This window comes from Oryctolagus cuniculus, chromosome 2 (assembly GCF_051225735.1).
Source record: "Oryctolagus cuniculus isolate XC-2025 breed Fujian yellow rabbit chromosome 2, ASM5122573v1, whole genome shotgun sequence".
In the NCBI taxonomy this organism is placed as follows: domain Eukaryota; kingdom Metazoa; phylum Chordata; class Mammalia; order Lagomorpha; family Leporidae; genus Oryctolagus; species Oryctolagus cuniculus.
Genome location: NC_142868.1, coordinates 38,168,625 through 38,191,496, shown reverse-complemented (window position 1 = coordinate 38,191,496; position 22,872 = coordinate 38,168,625). Strand labels below are relative to the sequence as shown.

The 22,872-nt window shown below is 36.4% G+C and overlaps 1 protein-coding gene across 3 annotated transcripts; it reads right to left on the bottom strand.

Annotated features, from left to right (window-relative positions):
• Positions 1 to 404: 404 nt before the first annotated feature.
• Positions 405 to 20,592, bottom strand: GUF1 (GTP binding elongation factor GUF1). Of its 3 annotated transcripts, XM_002709411.6 has the most exons (17): positions 20,213 to 20,592; positions 18,229 to 18,340; positions 17,933 to 18,081; positions 17,577 to 17,657; positions 16,042 to 16,119; positions 15,660 to 15,743; positions 13,638 to 13,702; positions 12,951 to 13,154; positions 11,714 to 11,853; positions 9,453 to 9,576; positions 8,974 to 9,106; positions 7,987 to 8,130; positions 6,123 to 6,256; positions 3,884 to 3,985; positions 3,026 to 3,145; positions 1,487 to 1,523; positions 405 to 581 (listed from the first exon to the last, which is right to left on the bottom strand). In XM_002709411.6, the coding sequence occupies exons 1-17, from the start codon at positions 20,363 to 20,365 to the stop codon at positions 444 to 446; spliced, it is 1,998 nt and encodes a 665-aa protein (XP_002709457.3). In that variant the 5' UTR covers positions 20,366 to 20,592; the 3' UTR covers positions 405 to 443. The 3 variants fall into 3 exon arrangements, with proteins under 3 accessions (XP_002709457.3, XP_051698449.3, XP_089183294.1); XM_051842489.3 differs by lacking the exons at positions 12,951 to 13,154; positions 13,638 to 13,702; positions 15,660 to 15,743; ... (3 more) ...; positions 18,229 to 18,340; positions 20,213 to 20,592 and adding an exon at positions 12,544 to 12,593; XM_089327168.1 differs by lacking the exons at positions 405 to 581; positions 1,487 to 1,523; positions 3,026 to 3,145; ... (4 more) ...; positions 9,453 to 9,576; positions 11,714 to 11,853 and adding an exon at positions 9,878 to 10,183.
• Between the last annotated feature and the right edge of the window lie 2,280 nt (positions 20,593 to 22,872).

Sequence of the window (22,872 nt, the reverse complement as noted above, 5' to 3'; positions counted from 1 at the left end):
AATTAAGTATGAGACCTTTCAGTATCAGTAATAAAAAAATACATGAAGACAAAAAGTTATAATTCACTGAGTGCTTAATATGCGTCATGTACCCTTCTGAATCATTTGAAATGTGTTGTCTCACCAAACCTTCATTAAGAACCTATGGAAGCAGCAGTGGTATAATCCTGATTTTACTAAAGAAACAAAAGTGAGTTATGTGGCCAAGGTCACCTTACTAGTGAGTTAATGAACACAAATTTGAGACTACACAATTTGGCTTCAGGATCCTAGCTCTTATCCACTCACCATTCCCTTTCAAAGAAATGCACTAAAGTTATTTAAATCTGGGAACTCTGAAAGTAACAAGAAAGTTTTACAGTTTTCATTATTATTGTCAAAATAAGTTACAATAAAAAGTAAAGTTTTTAATTTATGAAAATTCTTTTATTTTTTTCCACCAATTACTTATCAGGTTGTGTTTTCAGAACTTTTATAAAAGCATCTTTTGGAACTTCAATGTTGCCAATTTTCCTCAGTTTCTTCTTTCCTTCTGCTTGTCTCCTCAAAAGTTTCATTTTTCGGGTAATATCACCACCATACTGAAAAATATTTTTAAAAATTAAAGTCTAAATCACTCCAAAAATACACAATTACACAATCCTAACCACCTACATGAGATAGCATCTACCAAGTTACTATCTAATTTTCCTTGTTAATCCTAATTACACTACTTTCTCAATGGTAATGGCTGTAATTTTTTTAGGGAGTGGAAATGAAGATCTGCAAAGAAATATAGTATTACAAAATGCATATCCAGTTAAGAACTGCCAATCTCATTGAGTCAAGGTTTAATTTTGGATATAAAGCTACATTTTCATGGAGAAAACTCTTAATCACAGAGGCACAAATTACACACATTAAGTATTTAGAAAAAATTTATCAATTCTCATAATAACAGAGTCAAGAATAACTTCATAATTGAAGCAGCAAACTTTGGCAAAGCAACATAGGAAGTAGATTTCACATATTCTTCAAAACAGAAGACATAGCCTTTTATCTTTCAAAATCTTTATGTATTATGTTAACAAAACATGTTACCCAGATCATAGAAGTAACTAGTATAAAAATATTTAAGACTGCACTGGCGATGTGACGTAGTGGGATAAGCCTCCGCCTGCAGTGCCAGAATCCCATAAGGGTACCGGTTCGTATCCTAGCTGCTCCTCTTCTGATCCAGCTCTCTGCTTTGGCCTGGGAAAGCAGTGAAAGATGGCCTAGCTGTTTGGGCCCCTGCACCCACATGGGACACCAGAAGCTCCTGGTCTTGACTTCAGGTCGGCTCAGCTCCAGCTGTTTTGATCATCTAGGGAATGAACCAGCGGATGGAAGACCTTTCTCTCTCTCTCCCTGTCTCTAACTCTACCTCTCAAATAAACCAATACACACATCTTTACACATAAAATAGACATACTAAAAGGTAGAATACACAGAACTTGATACATACACATTTCGCCAAAACGTTTTTTCTATAGGCTTTCACACTGTAACAGAGGAAATTCTGTTTAAGTAAATAATTTCATTATGCTGTTTAAAAGTGCTGTATGTCCAAAAAGAATCTCCCTTTTACTAAAGAATTTTAATTACAGTATCTTCACTGATATAAAATTGCTGTAAGCAAATAATTAAGATAGCTCAAATGTTGTATTTATTCTATGTACTTAGATTAGCATAAAAAAACAATTCAACATATTATCAGCACATATTTGTTAAGAAAAAAGTCAACACTTGCAGTAGTAAGGCTTGATTAGGCCAAAAATGAGTATGTTGTGACCTTGAGTATAAGAATTATATAAGCCTCTTTCAGGCTCAACCTAAAAATAAAACTACTACCACTACTTCAAAAACATTAAAAATGATTATCTAATTACTCAGTACCAAATTTGGGAAGAATGGCTAAAATATAGATAAAGAATATATTGTGAGACTTAGATTTTCATGAGATCAATTGCAGGGTAAATTAATTTTAATATATCCATCTCAACACTTAGAAACCAATCACTCTCTAAATCTGAATTAATTTCTAAATTTTTCTAATTCTGAAAATAGCTCTGTTTTAATTTTTTTTAATATAAAAAAATGTTTCCCCTAAACGTATTCTCTACCTTATCACACTTAATTGTTTGGTAAGTTTTAAATTGCACTTTCTAGAATATTCTCTGGTTTTCAGCACACTCTGCCTAACCTCTGGGTGTTAATGAAATACAAAATAACCAAAGTGTTAAGAAATGAAATTTATTGCCACTAATGGCCCTAGATTTATCTCATCTGTATAAAAAATGCCGGTCATATCTTACCACTACTGAATAAGCCAGAATTTAATAGCAATTTCTAACTTTTCATAACTGAGTTCCCAGATGCCTTAATATCATGAAGGAAATAAGCACTGCAATATATTTCTTGCATTTGCTGTTATTAACAGTAGAGCACCTTATTTAGTGTTCTGATTTATACATTTCACATAGTAACAGTAATTAGCCTGTCTTCCTTCCAGGTATACTGGAATCTTTATGAGGTCCCTAAGCTAGAATGCAAAGCCTATTGGTATAAGCATTCCTGTTTGATTGAAGGCCTCCTTCTCTGGGGAAGTGATATCAAATACTTCAGGTAAAAAAAAAAATCTTAATTTTGTCTTTTGGGAGATAAAACCATTTCATTTCAGTTTCTGTTAGCTATTATCTAATTGAAGGGATAAAACCACACAGATACCTTACTCAGGAAATTCAATTCAGTCATTTGATAAAATGGGAAATAAAAGCTTTGCTTCCAACTCAAATACATTATATTAACTATAATGAGCATCACCTAGGGGTATTATATAATACTGTCATTACTTAAATCAATGGAATTGACAGCTCTATCATACTGTTTCTACAAGTTAAATTAAAAGCTTACGCTGATATTAAGTTAAATCTTTTGGTACTCTAGTATTCTAGGTATATCATTTCTCAAACTTGCCCAGGAACAAAAATGAATTTCCACTCACGTTTCTCTTGCAATGATTTTACTTCCAATTGCAGCTTGAACTGCTATTTCAAACAGCTGCCTAGGAAGAGAATCCTTTAGACGTTCACATATGGCTTTCCCAACAGAGTGTGCTTTGTCTCTGAGACAGAAAAATAATTCTCATGTTCTAATGCACATACATAATCAATGTAAAAGTGACTTATTAAGGAGGTTTAAATGGAACTTACATTTTATACTCTGAATCATGAATGCTTTTCTATTCTAAAAATTATATTCTATATAACAGAAAATTTAGAAAGATATATTAAGAAAATAAAAACCACTCTTCATGCCCGCACCCATTTAAAACCAGTTAATACACATTTTAAAATTTTTAAAAGTATATCTTTTTAGTCATTTTTCTGCATTCACAATTTTCTTTAGTTAAATCAATATGCAGATAGTTTACCTTCATATTTAAATATTCTTGTCACTAGTCCATAATCTAGTTTTAATGACTTAATATAATAATTGGTGCCCCATAATTTTTCTTAACAACCTGCCAGTTCTTGAATATGTGGATGTTATCAGTTTTTATGAACATAAAAATTATTTTTGTTCTCAATCCTAAATCTGTTATTTTAAAGCTTAGAATACTTATTTTATCTGGTAAGAGCAACACTTTTTTTTACATGACACTGTTCCTTCTGAATACCATAATTCTATCCTCCCTGAAAAGAGAAGTGTGGGTGGGGAAGGAAATAGAAAGAAAAACTAGTAGAATGAAATATATTTTTAAAAATCTAACTACTCAAATAAAATTGGACAACCCATAATTACAGAGAGACTATCAAAGTGATTAGTTTCAAAGTCCATGATTAGCATGCATTCAGCTTACTTGTGTACAATCGTTACTAGCTCCTCCACAATATTTCCATTCAATAGAATATCCATTTTGACAAGTTCTGCAGCCTGGTAGCCAGCATCTTCATAATCGAAACTAACAATGGGGAAAAAAAAGTCTATGTAATAAACATTAGACTTCCCAGATGATTACATTTTTGCTTTACAAAACGTTTTCTTTCTACTCCTTTCAAAACCACTCACCAAAAACGATCTAAGTGTTCATCAAAATACGACAGACACAGTTTCATGTGAATGGATCTAAACATCCACAACAAGGAATTAACTTCCTTAACCTATTACATTATTAGATTAATCAAATTAAGGGCAAAAGCAATGGTAATGCATCTAAAGGGGGAAGGGAAAGAAAGTGGTGAGACTAGGCAAAGGGATTACTGAAGACAAAGGGCCCCTCTTTCACTATGTTGCCAGCACAGGTGGGCTGCAGATGATGTCCTGTGTTAACTGGGGCATTCTCAGATTTACAAGTTGGGTTTCTATTTAGTTTCTATGTTTAAATAAATGCTATATCACTGATAGACAGCCACCACTAGTGAGACCTGAATAACCTGTATTGTTTTTCGGTTTGAACCTTCACAGGACTTCTATGACAAGTAAATAATATATGTAAAGCGGTCGGTGCCGCGGCTCACTAGGCTAATCCTCCGCCTTGCGGCGCCAGCACACCGGGTTCTAGTCCCGGTCGGGGCGCCGGATTCTGTCCCGGTTGCCCCTTCCAGGCCAGCTCTCTGCTGTGGCCAGGGAGTGCAGTGGAGGATGGCCCAAGTCCTTGGGCCCTGCACCCCACGGGAGACCAGGAGAAGTACCTGGCTCCTGCCATCGGATCAGCACAGTGCGCCAGCCGCGGCGGCCATTGGAGGGTGAACCAATGGCAAAAGGAAGACCTTTCTCTCTGTCTCTCTCTCTCTCACTGTCCACTCTGCCTGTCAAAATAATAATAATAATAATATATGTAAAGCACTCTGAGCCAATAGCTAGTAAGCTAAATATTAAAACAGCCTAGCCTGGCACATAGAAGCACTTAGTTTCAACTCAATGTCTTGTATGAAAGGAAAGAAAGTTATTGGGTAACAAGTTCTGAGAAAGGAATTCTCAATTCAGACAGATAAACCAAGATTCTTTTGTATGAAGAGTTATTATGTGCTAACTTTCTTCACCAAAAAGTACATTTCATAAAATTAAACTTCTGGGTCACTATAGTATGCTCCTTAAGCACTAGAATTTTTCTTTGAATGTTATTTTTAATCTGTATGCCACTGTGTGTGTTTGACAGATGTGAATGTTCATGTCTCCCTCTAATTCTCCAGTTTATTTCACATTTTTTTGCCACTCCACTATACAACATCCTGGAATACAAGACTTTGGAATACTGAGGGCATCCCATAAGGCCATGCACTGAGTTCCTTATTTACTGTTTAATATAAACTCTTCTTTTTATCTAGCTGTTCTCCATGTACCCCTTTGATATAGACAATGGTTTTCATGACATGGGCCACTTACTGCTAGGAAGACCCAAGTTATTAAAGAGTTCACGAGTACAGGAACACACTTAGCACTTTTTACAGATTGAATATGTAATTCTGTTGTTTAAGTGTAAATAGATGCTCCTGAGATCATATAATACAAACATATTATAAAACTACCACTGAGGTCACAGTTGCTGTTATGTAAAATTATATGTAACTTTTCTTGAAAACTATTTATTTGAAAGGCAGAAAAACAGAGCTATCCCCTGGTCTACTTGTCAAATACCTACACACAGAGGGCTGAGCCAAACTGAATCCAGATTTGGGTCTTCCACATGTGAGTGGCAGGGACCTAACTACTTGAGCACTACCTGCTACTTCCCAGGTTATGCACTGTCAAAAACTGTAACCCAGAGCACAGCCAGGACTTGCACCCAGACTTGCACCTAGTTATAAAATGTGGATCTCTTAACTGCTAGGTTAAACACCTAGCTCTATGTATAATTCTTGATCCTACAGACAGAAAGAAGGAATATAGCTCTTTTCATGAAAAGGACACTACATGTTTTTCAATAAAGGCAAATAATAATTTGATAATGAACTGAAGCAATGTTTTTCTCCTATAAGCAAACTACTAGTATAAGGTTGTTCCAGGCCTTTAGAGTGTTATTCTCAACTACTTTCAAAAGGGTTGAGATTACTAAATAAGAGAATAGTACCTTCTTGATACTTGATGTAATTTCTTACCTAGCATATCCAGAAGACAGAGACTTCAAAGAGTCATAAAAATCAACCACAATTTCATTCAAAGGAAAGAGATATTTAAGCATAACTCTATTTTGATCAATAAATACCATATTCTTCTGAACCGCTCTTCGAGCCTAAAAACAGAAAAGGAAAATGTATTTAAAGATAACCAACTCAAATATTGATTTACAAAGTAATTTATACAGATGTATATTACCAAGTAATAAATCCTAAAGGAGTACACAAAGTAAACTTGAGCAATAGCTATACTACAGCAAGAACCATTTTGTATTTCAATTACATTATGCTTGCCATCAAAGCTTTAATCTGTAGTTATGTTTTATCTTTTTTGATTTATAGTATTTTATCTAAAAGTAAGTCAAATATAACTACAGATAAAGTTCAAGTTCAAAGAATTTTTTCAAACTTTTCTAAAGAAATTAGGTTCAGAGAAACTGACCAAAAAAATTAATAAATTAACAAAATAAAGTTTGTAATAAAAGAAATAAAACTGAAGTTCGCTAGTCATCATTTGACATACTTCCCAGTATGTGTCAGAGTATTTCTTTTTTTTTTTTTTTTTTTTTTTTTTGACAGGCAGAGTGGACAGTGAGAGAGAGAGACAGAGAGAGAAAGGTCTTCCTTTGCCGTTGGTTCACCCTCCAATGGCCACCGCGGCTGGCGCGCTGTGGCCAGTGCACCGCACTGATCCGATGGCAGGAGCCAGGTACTTCTGGTCTCCCATGGGGTGCAGGGCCCAAGCACTTGGGCCATCCTCCACTGCACTCCCTGGCCACAGCAGAGAGCTGGCCTGGAAGAGGGGCAACCGGGACAGAATCCGGCACCCCGACCGGGACTAGAACCCAGTGTGCTGGCGCCGCAAGGCGGAGGATTAGCCTAGTGAGCTGCAGCGCCGGCCCAGAGTATTTCAAATAGGCATTTTTTGAGAAATATGGTAAGAAGCCATTGTAGATTAAATCATTTACTGAAATGTGGCAAGAACTAAAGAAAAGTAGCAACTACCTCACAACTTAAGATTCCCAAATATTATAACTATCTTTAGAACTATATTCAAGCACTCAAAAGGGCTAAAAACAAACAAAACCCAAAACCAAACAAACAAAAAAACCAGTTCCTTTTCCTACTTCAGGTAAATAAGCATAAATTTTCCTTTAGGCTATATCAATTTATTAGATTAGCAGATGACCAAAACTACTGATTATATCTTTTTTTAAAATAAATATAGTTTAGTGCCAGTGCTGTGACACTGTTGATTAAAATCATGCCTACTCTGTTTCCAATCCAGCTCTTTGATAACATGCTACCACCTGTGTGGGAGACATGGATCTAATTCTTGTCTCCTTGCTTTGGCCTGGCCCAGCCTTGGCTGTTGCAGCCATCTGGGGAGTGATTCAGCAGATAGAAGATTCTCTGTCTCCCCCTCTGTCTCTGTCTCTCCCTGTCACTCTTTCAAAGAAATATATAAATCTTTAAATAAGACAAATTAACTTAAAAAGCACAGATATCTATGAAGGTAGTTCAAAAAGTTTATGGGAAATGGAATTAAAAGTTTATTTTTGGTGCAAAAAATTTTGAAATCTATGCAGACAAGGGGTCTTCAAAAACTTCATGAAAATGCATATTGTTAAAAAAATATGCAAAGATTTTGAAATTTTTGCATGAAAATAAACACCTTTTAATCCCACTTTTCACAAATTTGTGAAGTACTCCTATAATTGACCTAAAAAGATTTACAGAAAAAGCTCATAAAATTCACTGTGGTTAGCAGAGCAAAACCTGAGATGGGAACCACTGTTTCAAAGGAATAAAACTACTATTATATTAAATTGCATTATATTTCTACCTGGCAAAGCATCATTATTTCTCTAGTGTATTCATCTGGTGTGATGATAGTACCCAAAACAACTGGCTCCAAATATTCTGTGACTTTTGATTTGTCAGGGAATTGTGCAGGGTTGATGATTGTTATCTCTTTTTCTCTATATTCCTGAAAAGTAGAGAAACACTAGTTAAAAAGAAACTTTATGGTTTTTTTGAAATTTGCTGTTAATGTGCAGTATATTGTGGAATATATTGTTATTTAATTCATTGGAATAAAAACATAAAAGAATCTCCACAGTTTATATTTTTAAAAATCTCACTGTAAGCATTTAATATTAGTAGCAAACATTACTGGATAATATATCCTGCTTATTAACATTTACTAAACACATTTCTTGGGCCATTTAGATAAGTATGACATAATTACACAATTTAACCTGACCCTTTTAAAGCACTATGATTAGTTTAGTAGCTTAATCTTCCTGGAAAATATTTTAAAATGCCAGAGTTAATAGTGTTTAAAGCAAACAGACTGCCAGTTAGATGGCATGCAATATGGTTTCTATCATTAACTTGAAATCTAAAATTCCCTACAGCCACAGAAATAAATACTTCACTTTTTATAAGATAAATTAATGATGAGCAAAGTTAAACTTTTCATCTTTGTGCTGGATTTAGAAAACAATATTTTCTTCACTAATTCAACTTCTTACTACCAGTAATATAGTACTGAAATGTGGCAATTACATCAGGTTAAGAAAAATTTTTCACAAATGAGTTTTAAAATAGGTTCTCCATCATTAGCCATAAAGTAATTCAACATTTATTAGTATTAGTCAATAATCAGCTTCCATAGGTAGGCAGCTGCCGTGATTCTAAGTTTCCCCTACAGTCCATACATACACATTTATTTAGTTTTCCCTTTTATGCTGATGTAAAACAATACTAAATATTATAGTACCTTTATGAATTTTATGCTGATGTAAAAAAGTACTGAATATTATTATACCTTTATCAATTTTGCTGAAGAAAGAACAGCTTTATATGGAACAGTAGGGGTTGTCATAATAACGGAAGCATTATATTCTTGTTCTAGTCGCTGGTTGAAAACTTCCATATGTAAAAGTCCAAGAAAGCCCAACCTGGAAGAGAAAGTCAAACACTAGAATGATTAAGTCCCAGGGACTCTATTTCCTTTGGTAAACATTGTTACTTTGTGAGGGAGTGGTGAAACCAAGAGTCACTGAGGAAATTTTCCTAATTAAATGCTAGCATAATTTTATTAAATTGGATTCAAATCTTCCATGGAAAATCTATTTCCAAACACTAGAAAACAAAATGTGATTCCACAGTGCAAAAGGCAAATATAAAGTGCTTCAGTTCACTTTACAGTAATATGAATGTGTAACAGAAACATGCATGAGCAATTCACCATTTAAACTTTATTTTTCAATAAAAATGTTACTATACAGTATGAATGAATCTTACCTCCAGCCCGCACCCAGGGCAAGACTACTGTCTCGATGAACTGTTACACTAGAGTCATTCAAAGTCAATTTTTCTACTGCACTCTTCAGGTTATTATATTCAGATTGGTCTACAGGATACATTCCTACAAACACAATGATTTCTAATTATCACATGTGATAAGCTGCCTCCAGAAAAAACCTAAAACGTAGTACTGCCAAGTTCAAAATTAATCATCTAGCTTTTGAATTACTTGCCTATATTTTGTTGACTAAAATACGGGCTTGCCTAAACAATATGAATATTATGTTAAATAAATTTTCCATTATCATGCAAACCATTAGCCTTAACAAATATACAACTGGATTCATGTTCTAATTAAAGTTCCTATGCTTTTACAAAAATACAGGGGAGAGATAAACAAGAACAACCGAGGGAACCAGGCCTATTAAGAAATTATATTGTATTTATTTCAAGAAACAAAAGCACAAGTACTTTACAATCAAAGATGAAACCATAGTAGATAAAAAAACAGGAACAGAAATGAAAACTATAGTTAACTCTTAATTCTTTAGGGTGGACTATATATTAAAACCAAAATAAATTTTACTTATTGCAATTCACTGACATAAAATTGAATTACTTGGGGCCAGCACTGTTGCATAATGGATGCCTGCAAGGCCAGCATCTCATATAGGAGTAGGTTCAAGTCCCAGATGCTCAACTTCTGATCCACCTTTCTGCTGATGCACCTGGAAAAGCAAAGGAAGATGGCCCAACACCTTGGGCCCCTGCACCGATGTGGGAGACCTGGATGAACCTTCTGGCTTCAGCATATCCCTTCCCCGGCTATTACAGCCATTTGGGAAGTGAATCAATGGATGGAAGATCTCTTCATCTGTAGCTCTTTCTCTCTGTAACTCTGGCTTTCAAATAAATAAAATAAATCTTCAAAGGTAAATGAATAAAATAAGTTACTACTGATCCATCAGATTCTCTTTCATCTGTTATCTCTGAACTTCTCATGTCCTTCTAAATTCAAATAACTGACTTTGGCAAATGGTGGTAAACAAAATTCTTAATTCCCAATGAAACTGTCTTGCAGGGAGAAAACCAAGGGCTTGATATCCATCCAGCACAGAGTAACCTGGTGAACTTCAGTTAGGTCTTCTTTTTGTAACTATCTATAATACAATATTAAAGTTCAGTTACAAGGAAGGTACTCAAAGTCTAAGGATAATGAGTAAATAAAGACATTCTAATAGGAAAATGTTTCAAATATAATAATGGACTAATTCCCTAGAGAAAGAAGGAAATTCTTATTACTGTGCTCACCTATATTTCAGAGACTTTTTTAAAATATTTATTTATTTATTTGAAAGAGTTACACAGAGAAAAGAAAGGCAGAGAGAGAGAGAGGGGTCTTCCATTCGCTGTTCGCTCCCCAACTGGCCATAATGGCTGGAGCTGTGCCAATCTGAAGCCAGGAGCCAGGAACTTCTTCCAGATCTCACATGCAGGTGCAGGGGCCCAAGGACTTGGGCCATCTTCTATTGCTTTCCTAGGCCATAGCAGAGAGCTGGATCAGAAGTGGGGCAGCCAGGACTCAAACCGGTGCCAATATGGGACGCCAGCACTGCAAGTGGTGGCTTTACCTTCTGTGCGACAGCGCTGGCCCCAGAGACTGTTTTTTAAGAAACAATCTTAACAGCTTATTTCTTGGGGCTAGTGTTGTGGCAGTGGGTTAAGCCACCCCCTATGACTCCAGCATCTCATATGGGTACCGTTTGAAACCCAGCTGCTCCACTTTTGATTCAGGTCCCCGCTAATGCACCTGAGAAAGCAGAGGAGGATGGTCCAAGTGCGTGGCCCCCTCCACCCATATAGGAGATCTGGAAGAAGCTCCGGGCTTCAGACTTCAGCCTGGCATGGCCACTGTGGCCAACTGGGGAGTAAACCAGCAGATGGAAGATCTCTCTTGCGCTGTCTTCTCTCCCTCTTTCTAACTCTCCCTTTCAAGTGAATAAAAAGTAAATCTTAAAAAAAAAAGAGCTTATTTCTTAAGGGCTGTTACATGATCTCTCATATGAAATTATAAACTGCTATATGATATACATAGCACATACAAAAAACAACTAAATCAAACAGTACAGTGGCATTGGCAATTAAAGTAAAAAGACGAAGGTGTATTTATCATCCAATAATTTTGGTTTCATTATTGGGACAGACTTTTAATTTAAAAGTATTTTCACCCTCAACCTTTGAATTTGTGAGCTCCTCACCTGCAAATACCATTGGTTTCGCTGATTTAAACCCAGGCAAGGGCTCCACTGGTTGTCTATGTAAATATAATGTATCTCCTACTTGCGCTTCAGTGATATTTTTCATCCCAGCAATCAGATAGCCCACCTGTCCTGCATATCTAAATAAAATTATTATATGCAAATATTTACTGCTTTAATGTTTCATGTACAAATTCATAATTACTACCTTTCCATGAAACTATCACACTTTAGAAGCAAAACCTCATCAGACTAAAAGTAAGTGCTACACATGGGTTCTCAAACTCTAAGGCTTATCCATAAAAGAACACACATCTTATAATCCATTACCCAAAAAATTCTACACCATAAGCATAAGGCCTTCTTATTGATTCTGCTCACTTTGGCAAATTAAACATCTTCTAGTGTAAAACTGATAAGCACAGCACAGCACACCATTCATAGGTCTGTTTTACTCATCAATTATGGTACATACATTAATGAAGAAAAAGGTAAGCATGTCATCAAGCAGAAAAATGTGAACTCTCAACAAACTTGGTACCTACTGGTATTCAACTTGTTGGAAAAGAGGAAATTCCAAGATTTCAGCTTTGGCTTTGTTTCAAAAAAATTTCCTTACACAGAACAAACTAATTTACTATTAGAATGAGGTACACGAACCTTAAATATGTGGTGATATTCATAACACATGGCAGAATATAAACAAACTTTAGCAATAGTTAAGTAAAATTAAAATAATTTGACTCAAATAAAATAGGTTAACATAATGCTGCTTTTAAGACATATACTACACCCTCAAATGTGGTTAATATAGTCATCTAGTTCAATACCTTAATTTTTATAGATGAGGAACAGGACTTAGAAAGCTCAAACCACATGCCCAACATCATCTAATCAGTACCTACCAAGTAACAAAAATAGCTGTTATAAAAGTGTTGAGGAAACTCTTTCATTGTCTTATCAAATACATCAATATAGGACCCAATCTGTGCTGGTTCATAAAATTATAACTAGTCATGAAGGGTAAATACCTATTATATATATTTTAGCCACAGAAATTTCCATTCTTCACATAAGAGATTCCTTTTGAAAAAGGATTTTCAGTTGCATTAGATAATCAAGTATTTTTTGTTTTTAGTTACCAAATTAGGATCATGCTAAGCACACCAAGTTGAGAAAGCAGCAAAAATGGAAACACATACAAATGTACTTTAAATTACCATTGTAGATTACTCACAATTTATTTGTTGACTGCTCATTAGGATTCAAAACTCCTACTTCATTAACTTCATATGTCTTTTGATTGTGTGCAGACACAATTTTGTCTCCTTTGGAAACCACTCCATCAAATAATGCTATATTGGCTATCACACCTCTGTACCGGTCAAAGGTGGAATCAAATACCAAAGCTCTGAGAGGATTTTTGCGATGTACTTTAGGGCTATTAAATACAAATAATATACTAAATTTAGTATAAATTTAATAGCATACTAAATTAAAATAACACAATGGCTATTTTCCAACTTAGATATTAAGCTCAGCTTATTCTACTTTTTAGAAAGGTTGATACCCATCAATCAAAATAAAAGGACCATTTAATAAATTCAGTATATTTTGGATTTAATTCAACCTCCACTTTTAGAAAAGTGAGCATTTTAAATTAGTTATGAATATATTTGTTCAGTACAAAGCCAAAAACACTAACTGCTAATGTACTGAATTCTGTTTATTGACTTCAAGATGAGCTCACTATCATTCTTGCAGCTTCCTTTACTGTACTATATTTGCCTTTGACAAATAACTAAAAACAAATAAAATATTTATTCTCACTGCTAGATTATTTGCCATATAGATTAGTAACAGATCAAATAGATGGCCTTTGAATGCTTAAATATAAATAATATAAATACAGCAAGACACTTACGGAGGTATTCTTTCAATAACTGCCTGAAGAATACTTTCAACATTTGTTCCAAGTTTAGCAGAAATCTAAAAATATACACGTGAAAAAAAAAACAAAGCAATTAGAGACTATACTTTTCATCCTGATGACGTAAGATTTATAATCTAAAAGAAGTAAATTCTAATAGTTATCAACTTGAAGAACACAGGGAAAGGAAAAGTATAAAGGCAACAATCTATTGATAAATACCTCTTTCTGTTTATGGTACTGAAAGTGCAATGAACTCAGAAGTTCAAAAAATAAGGATCACATCTCTGCATGTATTGTGTAAGTCGACCAATACCTATGTCCGTAAGCTCCAATGTCCTCATCTGGGAAATGATTGATATTCTGCCTAAATCTCAAATGTTGTTTTATAGACAGAATATACAATATATGTGGATGGCATGCAATAAAAGGCTTATTACTACTTTATTGTTCTCACACTAAAAAAAGCAAACAAAGACAAACTACATCTGTAATTATGACTGAACTATCAGTAATAAATGAATGTCTGAATTCCTGATTTTAAAGACTATTTCCACTGAATACTATCTCTAACCCTACAAACAGGATTTTTCTACCTCAGCATTGTCAACATTTTGAGGCAGATAATTCTTTGGAAAGGCTAGCCTGTGCATTAAAGGATGTTTAACAACAACCAGAACATCTCATTTACCCACAAAGTGCCAGCAACACTCTCCTTAATGTGTGACAACAACTGTCCCCAGGTGTTGTCTGTTTAATATCCTAGCATGAGGTGGTGGTGGTAAGAGCACCACTGAGAACTCAAACTCTAGTACTGTGATTGTACTACTTTCTTTCTGTTACCTAGTGTACCACCCCTGTCTCCCAATACCAACTCCTTTTCCATCCTTTCCCTTCTGTGACTCTAAGGTCCACTATTTACAATCACTCTGCACAACTACTTTCTACTCTCTCCCTATCATAGACAGCTGGCAAAACCTCAACCTTGACTGCATCCTGTTATATGCCTTTTCTATACATATATATGGAGCAGCTTAATATTATTAGAGAAAAATCATAACTGGCCTAGTTCATATCTTATATATTCATCACAAGATCTCAATGTACAGCTAACAATTCCTCACAATCCCAGGACCTGACAACTGGTAAATGCAACAATACCTCTCAGTAAGGAGGCTATTCACCACCTTCCTTTTCAACCCACATATTTTGTACTCTAGCCAGTTCATTCTCAGTTGATGACTTGCCTTCTTACACCTCTGTTCTGAAACCATAACTCCAGATGATATTCTTATAATGGGATCCCTCTTTGTAATAAAAAGTAAATTCTATGTATTTATCCAAGTTAAAAATATTATACATTCATGTCCCTTGATCTTAGCCAAAAGGCTGAGAAGTGATTATATATTCACTTATTACTAGGTTGTATATAATCATCTTGTTTAGGTTAAAGAAACAAAAATATCACCACCTGAAAGTTGTTCTTTCCAAAACTGGATGAGAGGAAAACATGATACTATTACACGACTATGTATTTCAGCAGTTTGGCCATGGCCATTTAGTAAATAAACAATTTGAAAGACAAATAAAAGTTCAGATTTAAAATGTTTCCAACTTTTTTAAAGAAATTTACTGTCTCCTACAATTACTATAGCTAGCAATTTTATGAAATACTTTCAAGTTCCAAGAATGGTATATCCAAACACCTTGGAATTAGTTTGAAACTGCTCTTCAAAGACTGTATTTTCAATGTGATAAAATGGTTAGAAATAACACTTTAATGAGCTTCTGAAGGCCTGTTTTTAGTCCTGGAACACTGGCTAACTAAACCCTGTTTTTATTCAAGTGATGAAATCTATAGGTTTCTGGTGAAGATCAAATGAAATACTAGTAAAGATCTTTTAACTCTATAAAAACATTATACAATGATGGACTATAATATAAAGAGTTCACATAAGCCAGTGACCTAATACTTTTAGAAATATAATTAATAGTCTTCCAAAAATTTTATTTTACCTTAACACATTCATTTCTTGGAATATCAAACACTTTTTCAATCTGTTTTTCAACTCTTTCAGGATCAGCACTCTTCAGATCTATCTTTAAAAAAAAAAAAAAGAAAATCCATCATGTGTTAGTATAATCAAAATTAAACGTACTATATCTTAACAGTAATTGGAGATATCTAAAAGCTTACCTGCTTTAACCTGACCCCTCCATGCCTTTTTCAAAAAGTTTATATTTATATATTTAATAAATAGCTATAGATTTATTTGTAATATATACTTAATAAATAGCTAAAGATCCCTCATAATGAAAAACAGTACACATAACATTAATACTGGACATATTTGTATAAGGTGTAACAATAAACACATAATTTTGCCATTCTAATTACCTTATTTATAACCGGGATTATTGACAGCTGTGCTTCAAAAGCAAGAAAGAAGTTTGCCACAGTTTGGGCTTGAATACCCTGCAAAGACAAAGATATAAGATACTCAGATTATCATTCTAAGTAATCCAAGACTATTCCATACATCTTCATCAAAAGTGTTGTTTTGTGCCATTCTAATGATAAAATTAAATAAGTGCCAAATCAAATAGCTGCTTTTCCTACTTTTTGTTCCAGCTAGTGTCTTAGGAATCAAAATGAAGATCACTGATGGTAAAGCAATAAACACACCAAGGGGAAAACCAGCAGACACTCTACTAAGTCTGAGATGGGAGACTTGAAGGAAATAGAGGACAAACTAGAGTATCTATTCTTCTGCTTTATTCCCTGTGATAATTCTTTTCAGTGCTGGAAGTATTTTTGGAGGCCCTACTCTGCCAGAAACTGTATCATGTATCAGAGACACAAGGACGTGGAAGCATACTGAAGTCAGGGTCATGCAACACAGATTATAAAGCCCACTACTATGAGAGAGACAGTAAGCTTCCCTAATAGGACCAGTAAAGGCCTGGCACAACACTATCTCTGGATTTTTAATGGTTTGTGAAAAACCAAGACATTTCAAAAGCTTACTTTAGCATATCATAGCTTTCTATGGTCATCTGTTGCCTATGTTTTCATGGATTATGCTCATACCACAAAGTAACTTGGTGATAAGATTTTTTTAAACTGCACACTTTCCAAATTAATGTCTAAAATCACCTAAAATGATCTGGAAACCAAAAAACTTATATTCCTGCATTACTAAAATCTGAAACAAAGGGGTAAGAATTGTGGCATAGCAGATAAAGCCTCCACATGCAGTGCCAGCATGCCATATGGGTGCCAGTTTGAGTCCCAGCTTCTCCACTTCAATCCAGTTCCCTGTTAATGGACCTGGGGAAGCAGCAAAAGATGGCCCAAGGGCTTGGGCCCCTGCCACCCACTTGGGAGACCCAGAAGAAGCTCGTGGCTCAGTCTCAACCATTGCAGCCATCAGGGTAGTGAACCAGCAGATGGAAGATCTCTTGCTCTCTCTGTCTCTTCCTCTCTCTCTGCAACTCTTTCAAATGAGTAAATAAATCTTTAAAAAACCAAAAAGAAAAGAAAAGAAAAAACTGACATGAAAACTTCAGATTAAGAAGACTAAGAACTGCTAAAATTGTTTTGCTTTTTTTGGTAGGATGTACTGATAACACTCTATACTTCAACACAACAAAAATCTTGCAAACAATTCCTTTGATTACTTTAAAAAAATTAAAAGATGAGTTAGTTAATTCCATAAAATGCTTTAATGTATTAATTATTAATATGGCAAAAACATAACATGACTTTGGATAACACATAAATACAATAAATTTATTGTAGATAAGTAACATTTTTATTCAAACACAAAAATTCTTCTCCAAAATATAACATCTTAAGGAAAGCCTCTTGAGACAGACAAATAAGCATGTCACAGCACATGTCACATCATAAAAAAATGAAGAAATACTTACCTCATTTGCATCAACCACCAGTAAAACACCCTGGCAAGCAGAAAGAGACCTGGATACTTCATAATTAAAATCAACATGGCCCTGAGGAACAAAAATATTGATATTTGTAAATATTAGATGTGATTTTTGTCATTGGAGGACCATTATAAGTGTATTCACTCTACCAGATAAAACATTAAATACATGGTTTCCTTTTTAGCTTGCACTTGTGAAACAATTTACACTAACACAAAAATATTCAGAAAACAGCAAAATTTTATGTTTAATGGTCAGTTCAAAAATTAAACAAAGGTTTGTTTGCACTATTAACACCAGGTTGAATTTAACAATACGTGCAAAAGTAGTATTAAACTTACTGGTGTATCGATGAGATTTAAAAGGTACTGCTTTCCTTCAAAATCATAAAAAAGAGATGCTGTCTGTGCTTTAACAGTGATTCCTCTTTCTCGTTCCACTTGCAATTTATCAAGAACCTGCTTATTATTTTTTGTTTTATCAATTGTCCCTATAAACAGAAAGACAATGATACTTCTCTTCGTTTTACAAAATAACACAACATATAAAACAAAAGCCAGAATCCAAGAAAGCATGGTAAAGCAATCCCCAATTTTTCACTGCTATCAAGTATGTATATAATATAAAATGAAAATACCTGTTAGTTCCAGGAGCCTGTCAGCTAAAGTACTTTTTCCATGATCCACATGTGCAATGATACTGAAATTTCTAATATTTTCAACAGGAAATCTAGACATGTCAAACTTTTCCTATAAAGGGGATAGAACACATTTAGGAATGTAATGTAAAATAACATGAGACAAATATATGGACTCAAAGAATACTCTTTAAGTCTTGGAACCATTTCATTTGTTATTTGGATTATTTTTCTGACAGTAAGATGTATAGCACAGCTCATGTTACAAGGAACACATTACTAATTTCACAGCTGAGGGTGATCACACAGCTACATAAAAATCCCTCCTTTAGTCTTTCCATCATTTACAGGACCATCAGGAACTGACTTTATTTTCATTCATGGAAAACCTCGATCCCTACAACATTTAGATAGATTGAAAACATTTTGTCCAGCAAAACTTCTTGAGATAAAGGGGCTATAAAAATACTGAATGAATGAAAAGAATTCTCTACTCTCATCACATATTTAAGGCTCCTAACAGATTCAAAGTTGTTTTTGTTTTTTTTTTAAAGATTTTGTTTATTTATTTGAGAGGCAGAGTTACAGACAGAGAGAGGGAGACAGAGAGAAAGGTCTTCTGTCCATTGGTTCACTCTCCATCGGCCGGAGCTGCGCCGATACGAAGCCAGGAGCCAGGAGCCAGGAGCCAGGAGCTTCTTCCTGGTTTCCCATGTGAGGGCAGGGGTCCAAGGATTTGGGCCTTGTTCTGCTGCTTTCCCAGGCCATAGCAAAGAAGGGGAGCCAGGACTAGAACCGGTGCTTTTATAGGATGGCAGCGCCACAGGCAAAGGACTAACCTACTATACCTCGGCTGGCCCCCTCCAAGTTTTAATTTAGATCTTTTGTTACTTTGTAACTTCTAGAGAGAGAAAAAAGTGTATAACAGCCCAAATTAAAGGTGCTCAGTTAGCACTTTAAACTTTTATATATTTTTCAACAAAACTCCTGTGTTTTAGTGCACATAATTTTTTACCAAGATGCATCACAAATTGCTGAAAATTGGTATTCAAGTAAAACACAACAGTTTTTTGGACTTTAAACGTCATTTTTTCAATCAAATCTATATTTTATAGAAAAATGAAATGACAATAGAACACAATTCAAATAAAAGTACAATCATGGCTCGTATATGTGAATAAAATTTTGCAAAAAAAAAAAAAAAAGCACTATCCCTAATGTTTGCCCTGTAGATCCTGTTACCATTCATATCAAAAGGTATACAGAACTTCACCATTTTAATAACTGTGAATTGCAATGTAAACCACGAGCATTTTACAAAAAGCTGATGTTGATTAATTACACAAAGTCTTAGTTTTCCACTTATCCATAACTTGCAGTAAATCACATTTCTGCCCAAACCACTACAGTTATGATTGTTTTTAGAACTGCTGAAATTCCATTCTTTCCAACAAGAAAACAGTCAAAATTACACAATTTTTTTCTGATATAAAAATAAATAAGACAGACGTTAAGACACTTGCCCAGCACTTCTTACGCACCAGGTATTGGACTAAAAAGTTACCTCTCCTTAAAAAGTCACTGGATATTTGATTAGTATCTCTTTCAACAAACGAGGAATGGACCGAAAGGTCCATTACGCTGCTCAGGTCACAAACCAAATAAATTTCAGGGAAATGGGGGTTACACCATCAGCTTCCTCAGTAAGCTTTTAGGGGAATTAAACAATACGTGCAGAGCTTAGACCAACGCCTGGCAGTTGATACGTCTGATCAGCACACCCAGGTTAAGTGACTCGTCCAAGGTCGCACTGGCGAGGCCTGGGCGCACTTCAGACACCTAAACGGGGCCCGCAGCTCCCTGCTCCGCTTCCCTTTACGAAATCGCAAGCTGGCTCCACATCTACACCCAGAAAGCCCTGCACACTTGCAAGATCACAGGCAGAATCCCACCACGCTTTAATCGGAAGTTAGGGGACGGGCACCTCCACGTCTGCAGAACCGTACAGCCTGCTGGCAACCCAGGACTCCGCATCGGCGCTGCGAGTCGGCGCGGGCCGGGGTCGACGCGCAGCCCCGCTGACCCACGGCACCAGCACGCGTCCGCGCCACCCTCTGCAACCCACGAGGGTCCACATGCTCCGGGCGGCGGAAGCGTCAGGAGCCGATCTCCAGGCGCGATGAAGCCATGCCTCGAACGGTCACTGTCTCAAGGACACCTCCACCAGAAGCCCAGGACGAAAACGATGTTAGAAGCGGACGCCGCGGGCCACAACACCGCAGCAACCGACCCACGGCGCAGCCGGGGTACCAGGGACGCGGCGCCGTTTGTTGACGTCTGCATGTCTTAAGACGACCTGACGTCACTGCGTCTTCGGCGAGGTAGTGAGGGGGTCACGTGAACGGAAGCGTTGCGACACTTCCTATATACGGAGTGTGAGCTTTGCACAGCCTTTGAGGTTAATTTTTATCGTGTCTCGAGTGTTTTTCGCTCTGATTTGTACCGCTTCCCTTCACACTACTGCTCCTGGTGTGTGTACTGTCAGTTCCTCCAAGCCACCTCAGGAAATCCAGACGGAGCGACTTGGCGGAGAGCACGCGCTAGGCATGTGGTGCAGCCGAGTGTGCATCCCAAGGGGACCGATTTCCGTACCTGCAGTGCCGGTCCCTTTCCCACACCCTAAAGGGAGATTTGGAGAGGAGTCCAGGTTTAAGTCCTGGGACGTAAGGATGCCATAATTAGCACAACGTTAGGGTTTAGCCTCCTAATGAATTTCAAAATGACAATGGGACTTTTAAATCTGAAAAGCAAAATGTATTCTTCACGTCAGTCATTAACACTAATATTGAAGTGCGTCTGAGAGGAAATGGGCCATAACGTGGATTGCGTTAGTGAATCCAGGATAGTTTTGGCAAGAAGTTGGAACAAGGTTCCATCCTAAATGCCTAATAACTGCATCATCTTCAAGTTACCGCTGAAGCAGATGTTTCCCTTGCAGAGCACAGAGCTCTGGGAAGTGAGAACTAAGAATAAAAAAGACACCTTAATGGTATCCGTGCCTGTCTGCTAATTCCGCTTGGGCTTTTATGGAATACCCCGAGTTTGGTGCAATGGAAGGGAGAGGACAGCTGTATTTAGCTCTGTATCGTAGCTGAAAACAGAATCCTTAGCCTTGTTTCCAAAGCCTTTGAAAAGTTTCTTCATTTTGGAAGTTTTTAACATAAAAAGTTGTCATAAAATCAGTTCTTGTAACTAAAAATTATGAATTAAAAACAATACTCGATGCAACAGTAAGTCACGTTTGTTAGAGAATGAACTAGCTTGAAATGCAGTGAATAGAATAGTTTTTATGTCAGTGTTGCCTGATTTGCATATTCGTGGAGTTTCTCTCCATATCCTACCAAAGATAAAGCCAGACACCAAAGTGGTAAAGAAAGATGTTAAATATTGATACATCATTGTAATGAGGAACAGCATGAATTAAACTAGACTTTGATGTGTGTGGAGGTGACTGTCTTTTTAAGAGAGGGAGAACAACCTCGGGGAGGGAGTGGATTTATACAAAGGGTGGGAGGTTGGTCTTTGGGAAACCCAGCTGAGTTCTTTAATGGGTCCTTATAAAAGTTAGGCCACTACTTTCCCATTTAATGGGTCCTTATAAAAGTTAGGCCACTACTTTCCCACCGATGCTGAGAAAAGGTTTATTTTATTCTTCTTTGAAAGACAGAATGACAGAGAGACTTTCCATCAACTAGTTCACTTCCCAAATGGCACCAACTACCAGGACTGGACCAAGTCTAAGCCAGGAGCCTGGAACTTCATCAGGTCACCCAGGTGAGTGGCAGGGGCCCAAGTACTTGGGCCATCTTACACTGCTTCCCCAGGTGCATTAACAAGGAGCTGGATCCCTGGCAGAGCGGTGGGATGTTGGCACTGGGCCCAGAAACAGTAAATTCTTCCGGCAGCCTTGAATATCCTCACACAGCAACTTATGGCCGATGGACTCATGACCTCAGAGATTCTGCCTTTTAGCTGTTGAAAGCCATCTCCATATTGTTAAAAACGTGTGTTGTGGGAAAGAAGAGAAACTTGTGTTGAATGTCTGTGTAGTTTTGTATTTTTTTGATTTGCATCAAAAAAAAGTATTTGAAAGGCAGAGATCTCCCACCTGATGTTTCACTCTGCAGATGCCCACAACAGCTGGGATTGGGCCAGGCTGAAGCCAGAAGCCAGGAATTCAATTCAAGTCTCTCCGATGGGTCACAAGGACCCAAGTACTTGAGCCAAAAGTTTAAGTTAATTATCTTTTTAAAGACTTTGTGTCCAAATACAGTCACATTCTGAGAAACTGAGGGTTTCAATATATGAGTGAGGTGTGTGTTGGTTGGGGGGGTGGTTTAAAGACACAACTCAGCCATGATAAATAAAGGAAATAATAAATGACAACATACCTGGGTTTGATTGCCCACTCTGGCTCCTGACTCCAGCTTCCTAGTAATCTAGACCCTGGGAGGCAACAGTGGTGGCTCAACTAATTAGGTTCTTGTCACCCATGTGGACTAACAAGATTGAGCCCAGCTCCAGGCTTCACCCAGTCTAGTTCCAGATGTTTAGGGCATTTGGGGAGTGATCTAGCAGATGGCA